Source organism: Pteropus medius, unplaced genomic scaffold (assembly GCF_902729225.1).
Source record: "Pteropus medius unplaced genomic scaffold, Ma_sr-lr_union100, whole genome shotgun sequence".
Taxonomy (NCBI): Eukaryota; Metazoa; Chordata; class Mammalia; order Chiroptera; family Pteropodidae; genus Pteropus; species Pteropus medius.
The window spans coordinates 620,256-634,364 of record NW_024350397.1 but is presented as its reverse complement, the minus strand read 5'-3'; the positions used below and the strand labels follow the sequence as shown (position 1 = coordinate 634,364).

The 14,109-nt window shown below is 33.2% G+C and overlaps 1 protein-coding gene and 1 long non-coding RNA gene across 3 annotated transcripts in view; one reads left to right on the top strand and one right to left on the bottom strand.

The window, feature by feature from the left end:
• The window catches only part of MPP7 (MAGUK p55 scaffold protein 7), a 219,575-nt gene that overhangs the window by 176,173 nt on the left and 29,293 nt on the right, over positions 1-14,109 (top strand). The window contains exon 12 of the mRNA XM_039839690.1: positions 13,875-14,045. Coding sequence (XP_039695624.1) covers positions 13,875-14,045 — 171 coding nt within the window. The remainder of the gene's footprint in view (positions 1-13,874; positions 14,046-14,109) is intronic.
• The window catches only part of LOC120584097 (uncharacterized), a 34,681-nt gene continuing 30,602 nt past the window's right edge, over positions 10,031-14,109 (bottom strand). For both annotated transcript variants that reach the window (XR_005647959.1, XR_005647958.1), the window contains one exon: positions 10,031-12,139. This is a non-coding gene — a long non-coding RNA (uncharacterized LOC120584097). The remainder of the gene's footprint in view (positions 12,140-14,109) is intronic.

The following is a 14,109-nucleotide window of genomic DNA, read 5'->3' as shown; positions in this document are numbered from 1 at the left end:
TATTATAGTATATTGTTATAATTGTTCTATTATGTAAGTTATTATTAATCTCTCACTGTGCCTAAATTTATAAGTTAAACTTTACTATAGGTATGTATGTATAGGAAAAACATAGTATATTATAGGGTTCCGTACTGTGTCCATGGTTTCAGGCATCCACTGGGGGTCTTGTAACATATCCTCTGGGGAAAAAGGGAGAATACTATATTTTTATACTATTATCACTTTGTTATAAATTCATTGAACATATTGACTGTTTAGTGGCATTGTTTTCCCCCCAAAAGCCAAATTCTTAAAATACCTACAGATCTTATGCATTTTTAAAAGAGGTCTCATAAGCAACATGCTAACAAATGATAAATCTGTTTTATGGTAAAAGTATTATCTGGTTAAACACCTTACAGTATGCTGTGGTTTGGTGCAATACTCTGACTCTTTATTAGTTTTTCTTCTTCTTTTTCACTTGAATTATCATTTCCTTGCCTATTTTTTTCTATCAGGTTCTTTATCAGTTTCCTAGTAATTTGACGAGCTCTTTGTGTCACGAGTATTAATGTTCTCCCTGTTGAGTGCATTTTTGCATTTTCTTCTGGCCTTTGGGTTGGATTTTACCTTATTCTATGTAATTTTCACAGGATAGAGATATTTTAATTTTTATAGTCAAATCCAAATTGTTTTCTTCCTGTCTAATTTTTCTTTTGTGTTCTCACACCATAATTTTGAAGATAATTTAAAAATTTATATCAAAGTAATATGTTAATTAGGTTGAGGTATATAAAATTGCTGTTTTTGAAGGTCAAAAAACAATAGAATGGCAGCAGCTTCATATGGCTCTATTTAATAAATTGTTTAAAAGTGAAATAGTATTTATTGTAATTTTCACAAACCGAACAGGAATTCCTTTCCCTCTCCCTTTCTAGTTCCATGTCCGCCCTCAAGAGAAAGTCAGTATAGCTCTGGTTAGCAGTATTTTTTCTGGTATTTACAGAATATAACTTTCTTATAATGCTGTTTCTAGATTTTCTCCCTAGTTTTTATTGAGTGTCTTGTATGTTTCTAGACTGTTTTAGGACCTGGAGTTTTAAGAGAGGTCAAAACAAATACCCTTTCATAGAACTTCCATATTGGGATAGAACTGAAGACAGACAAATAAATTATGTAGTATGTTATATGGTAATACGTGCTATGAGGAAAAGTAAAGCAGAAATGGGGTGATGTGGGGAGCTGCGGAAATGAGGCTTCGAATTTCAATAGGATAGTTAAGGCATGCCTCACCGAGGTCATATTTGAGCAAAAGCCTGAAGGCTTGTGGGAAATGAGCATTCCAAGGAATGAAACAAGCATGTGCAAAGGCCCTGGGGCCCTGATGTGTCTGAGGATCAGTGAGGAGACCAGTGTGGTCAGAGCAGAGTGAACAAGGGAAGACTTTATGGGTCAGTGAGGTAGCAGAGGGGTTATGGAAGGGTGAGAGGCAGAGGGGCATTCCTTGGCTCTCTTCTGTGCGAGATGGGAAATCATAGAATGATTATGAGCAGAACGGTGACATGATGAGACGTACATTAAGGACCACTCTGGCTGAGCAGTTGAGAAAGGACCGTCGTGGAGCAAGGGCAAAAGCAGGAAACTATGTGATAATCCAGACAAAAATGACTGTGGCTTGAACCGAGATATCATTGGATGTAGAGAGAAGATGTGAGATTCTGGATTCACTTTGAAAGTAGAAGTGACAGGATTTTCAGACAGACTGGAGAATCAAGGGTGAGTGCATGGTTTTTGGAATTCGTGACTTCAAGGATGGAGTCACCATTTACTGAGATGGGAAAAACTGCAAGAGAGGGTTTAGGCAGGGGAAGATCAGGTATTCCATTTAGGATATATTTAGTTTAAGATATCCAAACAGAGATGTCAAACAGGCAGTTGGATAGACAGCTTTGAGCTCAGGGTATTGATTTGGAAGTTGTCAAAGTTAGATCAAATTTAAAGCCATGAAGCTAGATGAGATCATCCTAAGATCAGAAACTGGACAAGCATGTACATTCTTGACACTTACTGTACTGGAGGTGTTAGCTAGAGCAATTAGGCAAGAGAAAGAAATAAAAGGCCTCTAGAAAGAAAGTAGTAAAACTATCTGTTTGAAGATTACTTCATCTTGAATATAGAAGATTCTTTTTTGCATCAATTGAGATGATTGTGGCTTTTTTCTTTAATTCTCCTAATGTGGTGTATTAACATTGATTGATTTTTTATGTTGACCCAACTTTGCATTCCTAAGATAAATCCCACTTGCTCTCGGTATATAATCCTTTTTTTATGTTTGGTTTTATTGAACTTGGGTTGCTAGTATTTTGAGGAATTGAGATATTGGTCTATAGATTTCCTTGTGATATCTTTGTCTGATTTCAATGTCAGTATAGTACTGGCCTCATACATGGAAAGTGTTCCCTACTCTTCTTATTTTTTAAAGTATTTGTAAAAGATTGGGTTAATTATTCTCTAAACGTTTGATAGGATTTACCAGTGAAGCCATCTGGCCCTGGGCTTTTTTCTTTGAGAGAAGTTTTTGATTACCAATTTATTCCCTTTGCTTGTTTAAAGATGTTTGGATTTTCATTTTTTTTTTTTTCCATTTCCTCTAAACTATCTAATTTGTTGGCATATAGTTGTTCATAGTATTTTCTTGTACTCTTTTTATTTCCTCAAGGTTGGTAGCAGTATCCCCTCTTTCATTCCTAATTTTAGTAATTAGGGTCTTCTCTCTCTTTTAAAATTAGAGTAGATAAAGGTTTATCAATTTTATCGATCCTTTCAGAGGACCAAAAATTGGATTTATTGATTTTTCTCTATTCTAAGGGACGTTAAAATATAAGTCGATTTCTGCACTAACTAGGAAATGTTTATTCTAAAATTTTAACATTTAAAATTAACATTTCCTTCTTAATCCTCTGTATTAGTCAAGAAACAGAGTGTGCACACACACACACACACACACACACAAACATACATATATACAAAGAGAAAGAGAGAGTTTAAGGAATTGGCTTATGTGATTACGGAGGCAGGGTGGGCCAGTCAATCCAGAGGAGAGTTGTAGTTCAAGTCCAAAGGTCATTTGCTGGCACAGTTCCTTCTTGCTCAGGGGAAGTTAATCTCTTTTCAACTGATTAGATGAGGCCCACTCACATTATGGAGGGTAATCTGGTCTAAATGTTAATCTCATCCAAAAACCACCTTCACAGAAACATCCAGAATAATGTTCGGCCCAATGTGTCAGCACTGTGTCCCAACCAATTTGACACATAAAATTAACCATCACCTTCTCCATTCTCCTACTCTAAATATACCCATGGTAATCAATGCATTGAGGAAAAAGTTACCCTTTTGAGATTTGATATGTCTTCCACATATCAAATGTTTCTTTCACTAAAAGAAGTAATTTAAACAGTGCAAGTCAACAAAGTGGAATAGATTTGTAACATTTTAGTCACTGTGTGTCATACAAATGACCATAGTATTCTGGTGTGCGTCAAATGCCAGCAGGTACCACTACTTTCACAGATATGTCCAAGTGCCACTATTTTGAAAGAACATCTATGTACACAGAGTGGGTCTATAGCCATCCTTGGCACTGATGTCTTTCTCCAGTTCTAGAGAAGCTCCGGAAAATAATCGAGGGAGTTTCAGGAAGTTTAGCCTTCTTACGGGGGCTTTTCCAAAATCTACTTAGAAACATTTCTGAGACCTTTATTTTAGAACCTTAGCCTTGTCCTTCATCCTCCTCCACACCTTGTGTCTTCCGAGTCCACAGACAGAAAGGAAAAACAAAAGTGATCTACCTTGCAGACCTCGAACCAAAACTGGGACTGCCCAGGGTCAACCTGTAGACCCATGACCTCTATCGATTAAAATTAGGCCAATGGCCCAGTGAATACATTTGGTTATTTTCACTTCCTTTGAAGTACATAAAAATTAAGCACAAAACAGTGTGTATATAAGTAGTCCTTACCTGATGATCAGTTACATTTTTGAAAAATACATACTATTCCACAATAATCTAACTGGACTCTTTTGAAAAAAGCAATATTATAATACTCCAAGAATTGAATGTCTATTTGTATATGAATTGTATCTTAAAACCACATTTAATAAGCTGTCGCTGATACAAATGTACACTGTGTGGTATGATTCTTACTGATGTGTAACACACCACATTCTCTGAGGTCAGGATATTTATCAATAAAAAAACGTTTGGCTTTTATTTTTGGAAGGGAGGAAAAAAGTACACTGAGTGGGCAATGTAAGTTGTGTGGTATTTGCATAAAATTTTATAGTAACATGAAGGGAAATCGATAGTATGCTGTAAATATGAATTGCAGAAAATTGCACCTTTTAAGGTGGCCAGTCTTTTTATATATAAAGATTGCAAATTATTTACTTTATATATATTTCACTTATTACATATATTTCATTTATATTTAATTATATATCTATGTCATTTATCTTTGGTGGATGGTGTGGAAGTTAGTGTATTTTCGGTGTGTGTGTGTGCGCGCGCATGTGTGTGCATCCTAAAGGTAATTGTTTCTTGATGGTACAATGGTCTGTTTTAAAGATTCTCTCTCCTTTTTCCTAATGCCATACAAAATAGTGCATATGAAGAGTGATTTTTTTTTTTTTTTTACATTGGTAAGAATTACAGAATATTTTGCCTCTGGTTAATTCATTATTGAAATCTCGTTATAATCATTTCACAAAGTGCTGCTTATCATGCATCTGTCTTCAAACATAATTTCTTGCAAATGGTTTCCTGAAAAATCATCAATTTTTCTCCACTTTTGCCCTTGCTGGAGTACTTCATGCATTCTTTTAAAACAAGATCAGTTTTTGGGACTTATGTAAGTTAAGACTGTTCTTTCTATTTAACTAAAGTGTTTACCATAAAGTTTAATAAAATCAAAACTGTCCATTTGCGTTATTTCTTTTAAATGTTATTATTTATCCATCTATACGTCTGTTTTTTCTAAACCTGTTTCTTATTTCTCCTATAAATAAGCACCATTGATCCTCAACAAGTTACATTGCCTATTTTTTAAATTTCGTAAAAATTCCCATTTCTGCCAATATTCATCCATTTTATTAAAGAATGTTATGTAGGTAAATATAGCTATGTCTAAATATACTGCCTTAATATTTTTCCAAAAAATAAAATTTATTCAAAGAGAACATTTAGAAGCATTCTTTCAAAAGTGGTACAGGTTCTTTCTTGAACAAGAAAGAACTCTGCATAATCTCAACATGTCTGGAATTCTACTTGGAAATATTTTTTCTACAGAAAGAAACCATTCCTGCTTGGAGAATTTTAGGTTGCATAGACTCAACTTAAAAAAATATATTAAAATTTCAAATCCAATTTTCCTCTCTTTTCAGAACTATATTTTTATATTCAATTTTATATGTGCATACTGTATTTTCTCATAATTTCGAAAGAGTATAACTAAGAACTCATTTCTTTATTAGCTGGCTGGCAGAAAATTAAATTCTCATATGGTTTCTCTTTTTTTTTTTATGGTAATGCTGTGCTACGCTTTAGAAATTGTCAGTGGTATCAGGAAAACTTTTTAAGACCTAAGTGATTTTTTTTCCTTGGAAGTTGCAAATTGATATTTTATATTAGCTTCTATGATTTTATTAGGTACTTTGAATTTCTATTTTTAGCTCGAGATGAGTTGAAAGATTCAATGGTATTTATGGCATTTGAACACTTCTTTAAGTTTTACTGAGAGCAACTCTGAACCTGTAACATTCCAGAGATGAATTTTCTGTTTGTTCAAGCGCCTTTTCCCCTTCATATACAAAATTAGCATCTGTGCGGTCGATAAATGTAATCCATGATAACGTTCATGTTTCTCTGATTTTTTTTCCCCTGACACTGTTTCATAAGATGAATATAGAAGCTGGCTCTCCCAGCTTCTTCAGATCTTATTATTAACTTTTATAATTTTGTATTGGCATTTCTTTTCAATTTAAACCTCTTCCCAAGATTTTTACTTGTTTGTTGCTTTAAGATGTTCTTAATTATCCTCCCCTGTCTTTGGGATAATTTTATAATTGGCATACTATGAGAGCGTCATTTCAACAATAATTTTGTCTTAGGATCTTGTTACTACATAGTTTTTACATGTCTGTTATGATTTATATCATTATGACAATATTGGCTTTATATTAAAAATGTTGATTTTAATGGAAATTTTCAATGTTTTGTTGTCAGGAGCTTAACATTGTATAATAGTTTTCAGCTGCTTAGTTTTTATTAATGTCCACGTGGGTTTTTTTTAAGTCTTCTTTTAAAAGTCATTTATATTAAAATTTTCCTTGTAATTAAGTTACTAGTTAACTTGAACTAGTGAAATATTTGCTTCTTCACATTAATCCAGTGTTTTAGGATACAAAAAAATATTCATACAATATTTTTGGTAGTTCTCCCAAATTTTAAAAAAATCCACATTTGAGTATATTTAAGATGAGAAAAAACAATTAAAATGTTTATTTTTATCTCCTTTTAAGAAAGTAAGCAGTTTTCTTGATTGTGTTTGTATCAAATAAGTGTATTTCTTCAAAAATTAGTAACTTTAGAGTGGTTCCTTCTGTAAATCTCTAATTTTCGAGGTGCCTGTCGCTCTGTTACGATTAAAACAGGTGTCACTGAGATTCTTCTTTGCCCATCCTACAAACATCTGTAAAACTTAAACATATTGGAAAATTATTATTAAAAAAACAAGGGAATGCATAATACCTGATGTTATTAGACCAGTTTGGATACCTAAAATAATGTAACTAAAGACTAAAACTGTCCCATTTGAAAATTATAAGTGGTAACATAATAGTATATATTCTTTTGAATTAACATAAAAGCACGTACCGCTTTACCCTGGTTCACATGTATGTTTTTGAGGCTGTTAGTGGTGGTGGTGAGTTACCTTGACTCTGTTGGAGGGTCTCTTGTGTTAATGGACATGTTTGTTTATAAAATAGTCATGTATTTTTAATAAAATACCATCCTAAATGTCGTAATTTCATGAAAAAGATCATTAAAAATATAAATATTTATATTATAAATTTATACTGAAGTTATTTATAGGAGCCAAAGAATATGATAACGATTTGCGACTTTAAAAAAGATTTCACATCCATGTTTTAGTTTGGTTGTAAGTTTTCAGAACCCTGACTGCTTTTCTTCACTATCATCTTCACTTCTCAGGTGAGACTGCTGGTTCTCTCTTTATCTTCCTTGACCTTTGATCTTTAGTTCTTACCTTCTCATTTTCTCAAGAAACATTTTCCATTATTTTCACTTTCATTGCCTTTTTAATGTTGTAATTTATTGGTTATTTCTAACTATGGTGAACATTTAAAAACATTGATTTATTACCGTAATCATTTCAAAATGTAGAAGACGAGACCCTGCCTTTGAGACATAGTCAAAATGTATTTTGTGTTATATGTTGTTATAACCACACAAATACATCTGCCAATACTGGGAGTTCATTCGCTTGTTCATATGTTATGAACTCTGTGTTTTTTGTGTGGTTTTTTTTTTTTTCAAATTCTAAAATTATGTAACATTACAGAAAGTTTGAAAAATAGAACAATAATTGCCTACAACCCTCTCTCCTTAACACAACCATTTTTATACATGTTCTTCTGTATTTCTGTATCTATACTGATTTTTATATTAGTAAAAAAGTAAAACCCAGAGTGTAAGTATGATTATTGTATTCTGTCCAGTTTTCTCCATTTATTACATCAGATGCATTTCTATGTTACTGTATAATTTTATAATTATAATTTTAGTGGCTTCAACCAATTTCTTTGAAAAGGTGTTTCATAAATTATGTTTCCCATACTTCAGTATATTTTGGATGCTTCAGGTTTTTTACCATTAAAAAATCATTAACATTTGAAATGATAGGGTTAACAAGTATAACACTTATCTGCAATATGAAGCTTATTTTAATAATAAATGATTCTTAATTTACATATGTAAGCATTAAATTTAATTATCTCAATGAATGGCATTATAGAAATAAAATGTAGTGAAGTAGCTTTGAAAATATCCAAATCATAACTGAGTTTAATTTTTTTTACTTAAGAGAAGTGTCGAAGTCCAATCAGACAGATTAAGAGTACTTGAAGAAAAATCTTAGTTTCTAATCATGAGCCTATGTTGTGAAACCCCTAAAACTACAAATATTTGGGAATATTTTCTATGTCTCCTTTTAGATATGGATGTTTTGAGGGCATTGACACTTTTATTTTTTTTTTTTATATTTTACACATCATCTTAAATTCAGAGGAGTATCAAAAATTTATTTAAGTATATTTGAAAAAAATGTCTTCTAACAGAAAAAGAGCTTATAGTTTTTAACCCCTACATTAAACTGCTACTCCTCTTCGATAATTTTTTCCGATTAAATTATTTCACAAAGTAGCAGAAAGCTCATCATTTTTTCTATTATACATCTAGTATATAGAGTAACATTTCAAACTTTCTTCTTGACATTTTTTCATCATTTAATATTTGTACCGAAGCCTTGACAATCTTTTTTTTTATATATATATATATATTACATTAAAAAAAGAGTTACTTGAACCTGTGGGTTTTTATACTTACTCATTGGGTTGCTGTGACAATTAAATGATGCGCTTCATTTAAGCACCATAAAGTACTTCAAATGGTATCTGTTTTCTAGTAAGTTTTCAATAAATGTCAACTGTCACCACCACTTCTATTGTTTTGGTATTGATATTATTAATAAGATAAATATCTAAATCCAGACCAACAATCACCTTTTTTTTTGGTCATGACAATAAATCACCTGGTACTCTGTACAAGTATGTGTCAATATAAAGTAGTAAAAGGATTGTTCAGTAAGTATTTCTAGGACTATTGGTTAATTATTTAGAGAAATATAAAGTTACGGCCTCACCTCACAATCTTGATCACATGATTACGGCCAAGTAATTCCAGATGAAATAAAAAAAAATATACTAAGTATGAAGCCATGCAACCCATTTTTTTAAACGTAAGAAAATATAGGTGACTATATATCAGACCTAAGGATAGGAATAGTCATAAAAACAGTGGAAGAAATCACAAAGGAAAGAAATCCACAGATTCAGATACATAAATACTTTAAATTTCTTCAAAAAGGAAAATTGAAAATCTTAAAAATCTTTGCAACAAATAAGGCTAAGGACTCTGAGCTTAAAAGATACATGTATGTGTATTTATGAAGACCTTAATCAAAAAGTATTAACCAACCATTTACAAAACAAATAAGAAATGCAGATGAGTAATAAACATGAAAAGTAGTTCAACTCCACTAACAGTTAAAATGAAATGCTATAGTTTTTCACTTGTCAAATCACTAAAGGTTTTAAAGTGATGAGAAGTCCTTTTATCAGAGAATGGTATATGTATGGGCAGTTGTGCTTACTGCTGCTGGAAATGTACAGCGTTATTAACCAATCAGAGGCATTTGGACAAGATCTATCTAGCATCCAGCAATTTGTCCTAATGAAATCAGAGACGCAGACTAAAGAGAATATGCAGGGATGTTTACTTCAGTCTTATTGAAATAAGGAGCAGATAAGCAACTTAAATGTCACCTTTTATGGTAAAAAAAAAAAATGTAACTTTAAACAAAACTGTACAATTAAGTGATACGTTAACACGTCATTGTAAATTATTTCTACTGGAAAATATGAGATAAGAAGTGTCCCTTTGTGGTTAGGGGCTGACCTGCACATGCAGTTGTACTCTAAAGTCACTTAACTATTGTAATACGTTAAGTTGCCGCTCCTTTAAAACACACAAATCTCTAGCAGCTGTGGGTGAGCGCTGTGGAAAAAGCCTATCCATAAAAATGTTGAGCCAATTATAACTTACAAAAATGTGAAATATAAGGGAAAATATATTTTGTGTAAAACTGTTCCCTTACTCCACATTTCTTGTTACTGTTCCTTTTTTTTGAAAGCCACCTCTTGCTAAGACCTGGGCACTGGAGATGAACTGGAATGAAATAGGCTCTAGGTTACTTATATTTACCTGAAAGAACCCTCTGCTTGCTTTCAGTTTAAGTACACATTTTTTGATCTCCCTTTTAAGAAGAGAAGCACGTAAGATCTGAAGGCAAGAAATATTAACCCCTTTTCCTGACTCAGAATTCCCTATCCTCTAAGCTTAGATGTAACCGAGATGTGTGGACGCATCACTCATCATGTTACTGAACTTTGAAAATCCCAGTCTCTCTATTGCCTTGAAAGGCATGCCAAGTGTGCTCTCACCTCTCACTCCCTGTGGAGGATGGATTCCAGGAAAGTAGGCTTTTTCTTTTTTTTTCGTTTGAGAAATATAAGCAAGTATTCTGGATTTCATACCGTTTGTCACATCCTCTGTTCTGGCTGTTTTATTGGTTGCTCTGGATTTTGGATTTTTTTTTCCTACTCTGTTTATATATAGATATTTGTGTACTTATGCATACATCTGTATGCATGCATATGTGTACATGTATATATGTATTGTATGAGGTAAAGATGGAGTGTATAGAGGTATATGTGGATCATGAGAGTAAGGATCACGATAAGACAGAGGGAGGGATGCTCTTTAAATATAGTAGCAGAAATAACATACATCCCTAGAAGAGCATCTAAAAAACATGAAAGGGTAGTTAAGGCACACTAACTCTTTCTGTTGTTTCTTGAAAATGCCTCACTACTTTAATAGGGTACTTTTAATATTTAACACATTTAAATCTGGCTTTAATTTTAATATTTTGTCTCTTTTATAACATTAGCCAGTTAACAACTTATTAATAAGCCCTTTAATTTATTTTTCCCTTTCTAGCTAGAACACAGGGAGGTATAACATGTTCCTGCCTTTAAGGTACTTTCACTAAGTTGGAGACATGATCAAGTACTAATTTACAGCTATCACGTATTTACATGTGGTACTGGGCCAAATGGTTAAGGGGAATTGTTTAATTCTTAACAACACTGTGAGGTAGGTACTATTATGATGTTCATTTTAAAGTTGAGGAAATGAGCCTTAAAGTTGTTTGGAAGTTGGCTGGTAAGTCAGCAGGACAGAACCCAGACCTGTCTACCTTACCCGTCTTTGCTTTTTCACACTCAGTGACGATGCAGGCCAGGGAGGGAGCAGGGGACATAGCCGGCCCACGTGGACTCCAGAGTCTCCCAGTGCTAAGCCTTGGTGTACGCAGTGTCCTGTCCTTTTCTCTACCTCTTAGAATTTTTTCTTGTGAAAATACTAAAATGTGTCCTGCCTTCTTTGTCGAAATTTACATTAAGAAAATGAAATAGGAATGACAGGATTTTTTTTGTTGCCTTTTAAAATTCAATTTAGTAAACTTCTACCAAGCACCTATTCTGTGCCAAGCACGTACAATTAACACCACCAAACCACCCCATTTTCAGCGTCCGTAGATCCTGATTAGAAATCTGATTACCTCTCTCTTTTCCCCACTATCCCTTCATTGTTTACGATGAAAATAACTCCAATTAGTTGTAACGCTTTCACTGAAATTCAGGATTTAGCTGTGATTTGTGGATTAGAAAATTTTAAAGTTTTCACTTTGGGACTTTATTTGCTTTGAATGAGACATTTATGTCCTGATTAGATCCATTCCTGCTCCAAAAGTTTGTAGTGACTTGCCAATAACCCTTGCCCCATACAAGGAATAGTTGTGCAGGAATTTCTAGTTCTACCTGCTTTCCTGTAAATGCCTTTCATGAGACAAGAACTGTGAGAACCTGAAATTAAAACACAATGAAATACCAGAATGGAAATGTTAGCTGATTTGTCATTTTTGTGCTAAACCAGAAGCCCTCATATATTTGATTCCAATCTGGGCCAGCAGTCACAGGTGACGGACTTGAGGTGGGGTTGGGTGGGATAACTAATTTCTGCAAATTTGGAAGCGATGACTGTCTGGGAACCAATTCTGCTAAACCATCGGGAGTAGTTCTAAGAATCTTGGTTACTTCTGGTGTGGTGTTGCGATGACTCTTGAGATATATGGAAGGCATCCTTTTCCGGGTTCATATGAGTCTTCCCAATATTCTAGAAATGAGAAAAAAAAAATACATAACGTGCCCTCTGACCCTTTATATAGAAGATTGAGTTCCGTTTGCATGTGTGATTTCGAATTCACTCATTTTTTTTCTTCATCATAGGACCAGGTTGGCACATATACTCCTTTGCCTCCCTCAAATCTCGTCATTTTTTGTAAAATACCGATGTGCTTCACACTTACCCCATTAACTTTTTCCTCTCTACCTTTGATAAGAGAACTTTAGAGTGATTGTCTTGTTTCAAATCCTTTGTAAATGTTTTCCCTCAAATAATCTGAGTATTTCCTCAAAATCAGAATGACTGTCGGTGGCCCACAGGAATATATTATCAGATAAACTTTTATCACTGCATTATTAATATCTTGATCGATTTTTATTAAACAGTCTACAAGGTGAGTACTATAACTCCATAGTCACTGATAATTGTTTTTTAATATTGCCTTTATTTTGAATCCTATTAACTTTTAAATCCAATGGTAATAGTTATGTTTTCTTTATGTTCCCTAAAATTCAAACAGATTAGTTATTACATTCTTATAGTTTGTTATAAAATAGCTTTATTTTTTAAACAAAGTTTTCTATGTATCAAATGTAATCAATATTTTTAAAGAGAATATATTTTTATGTATTTAAAATGTACTTGTATTTTGTTTTGTACTATGGAGATGATTTAGAATATATAGCATGTCTTAATAAGCAGGCTATTTTCTCTCCCTTGAAGTCTATATTTTGAGAGAGTAAAGGGTTGATTAGGTCAAGAATTCATTGCACGTCTTACTCAATTCTTAAATTATGCGTATGGTAAAGATCCCTATTCTAGAAAACCAGAACAGTGCAACGGCATGAAGAGCAAGCAGAATGAGATGGGAGTTGACCGAGAAGAACTCTTGCCTCGCTTTTTTAAGCCCACATGTTAACTGACAGCAGTGAGCTGGAGAGAGCTCTTTAAGCAGACATGAAATTTATTTAACTACTTAAAAAGTTATCGCAGTAAAAGGTCATATGCCCCGTTGATAAGAGTACACAACTGAGACTATGAAACTTGTATCCAAATTTCCATAGGTTTTAAATAATAAAAACACAGAATTTCCATGGAAGGAAAAGGACCTGAGGCTCAGTCTTTTACTCCAACCCCCTGGAGTCTCATAAAAGTGAAATAACTTGCTTTTACAGATAGTCTGGTTCTATCAGCCTGATCTGTGCACAGGCCTGTTTGACACTACGCTCTCCTTAATTTAGATTTCTTTCTATTTAACAATAGATGCTGTCTGTGCCACAGGTATGTTGTTAGGCTAGGCTTAGAATATGGTATAAAACATTCCAGGATTTATGAATGAGAGAATTCCTCGTTTGTATTTAAAATGTTTTTTAAGTACTTTTAACTTTATCAAATGCGTTCAATCAGTGCGTGATAAATCATTTCTGACTTCCTTATTTTGCTTTATAACAGTTATTTTACTCATTGATTTCTGAAAAGAATACTATGATTTAGAATCAAATAAAATTTATAGTATTATAACAATAAAATTGTTACATGATTCTCTTATAAAGTGTTTTAATTAAATTGTGTAGTATCTATTTTTGTTCTCATATTAAGTGCACTTGTAACAATATTATGGTGAATAAAATCTAACCCACTTTGAGGGTTTATTATTTTTGTTTTGGGGGGCTTCTTTTTTTACTTTTTATTACTAAAAATCTTTTTTCTTTTTTTGTATTGACAGCTGGTTTCAGAAGAAGTTTCCGTCTCAGTAGGAAAGATAAGAAAACAAATAAATCCATGTACGAATGCAAGAAGAGCGATCAGTACGACACAGCTGATGTACCCACATATGAGGAAGTGACACCCTATCGGCGACAAACCAATGAGAAATACAGACTTGTCGTCTTGGTTGGTAAGTTTTGCTTTTGTGTGTAATTCTGATGAAATGAGTGAGGCACTGAGGATTTAACTTCAAA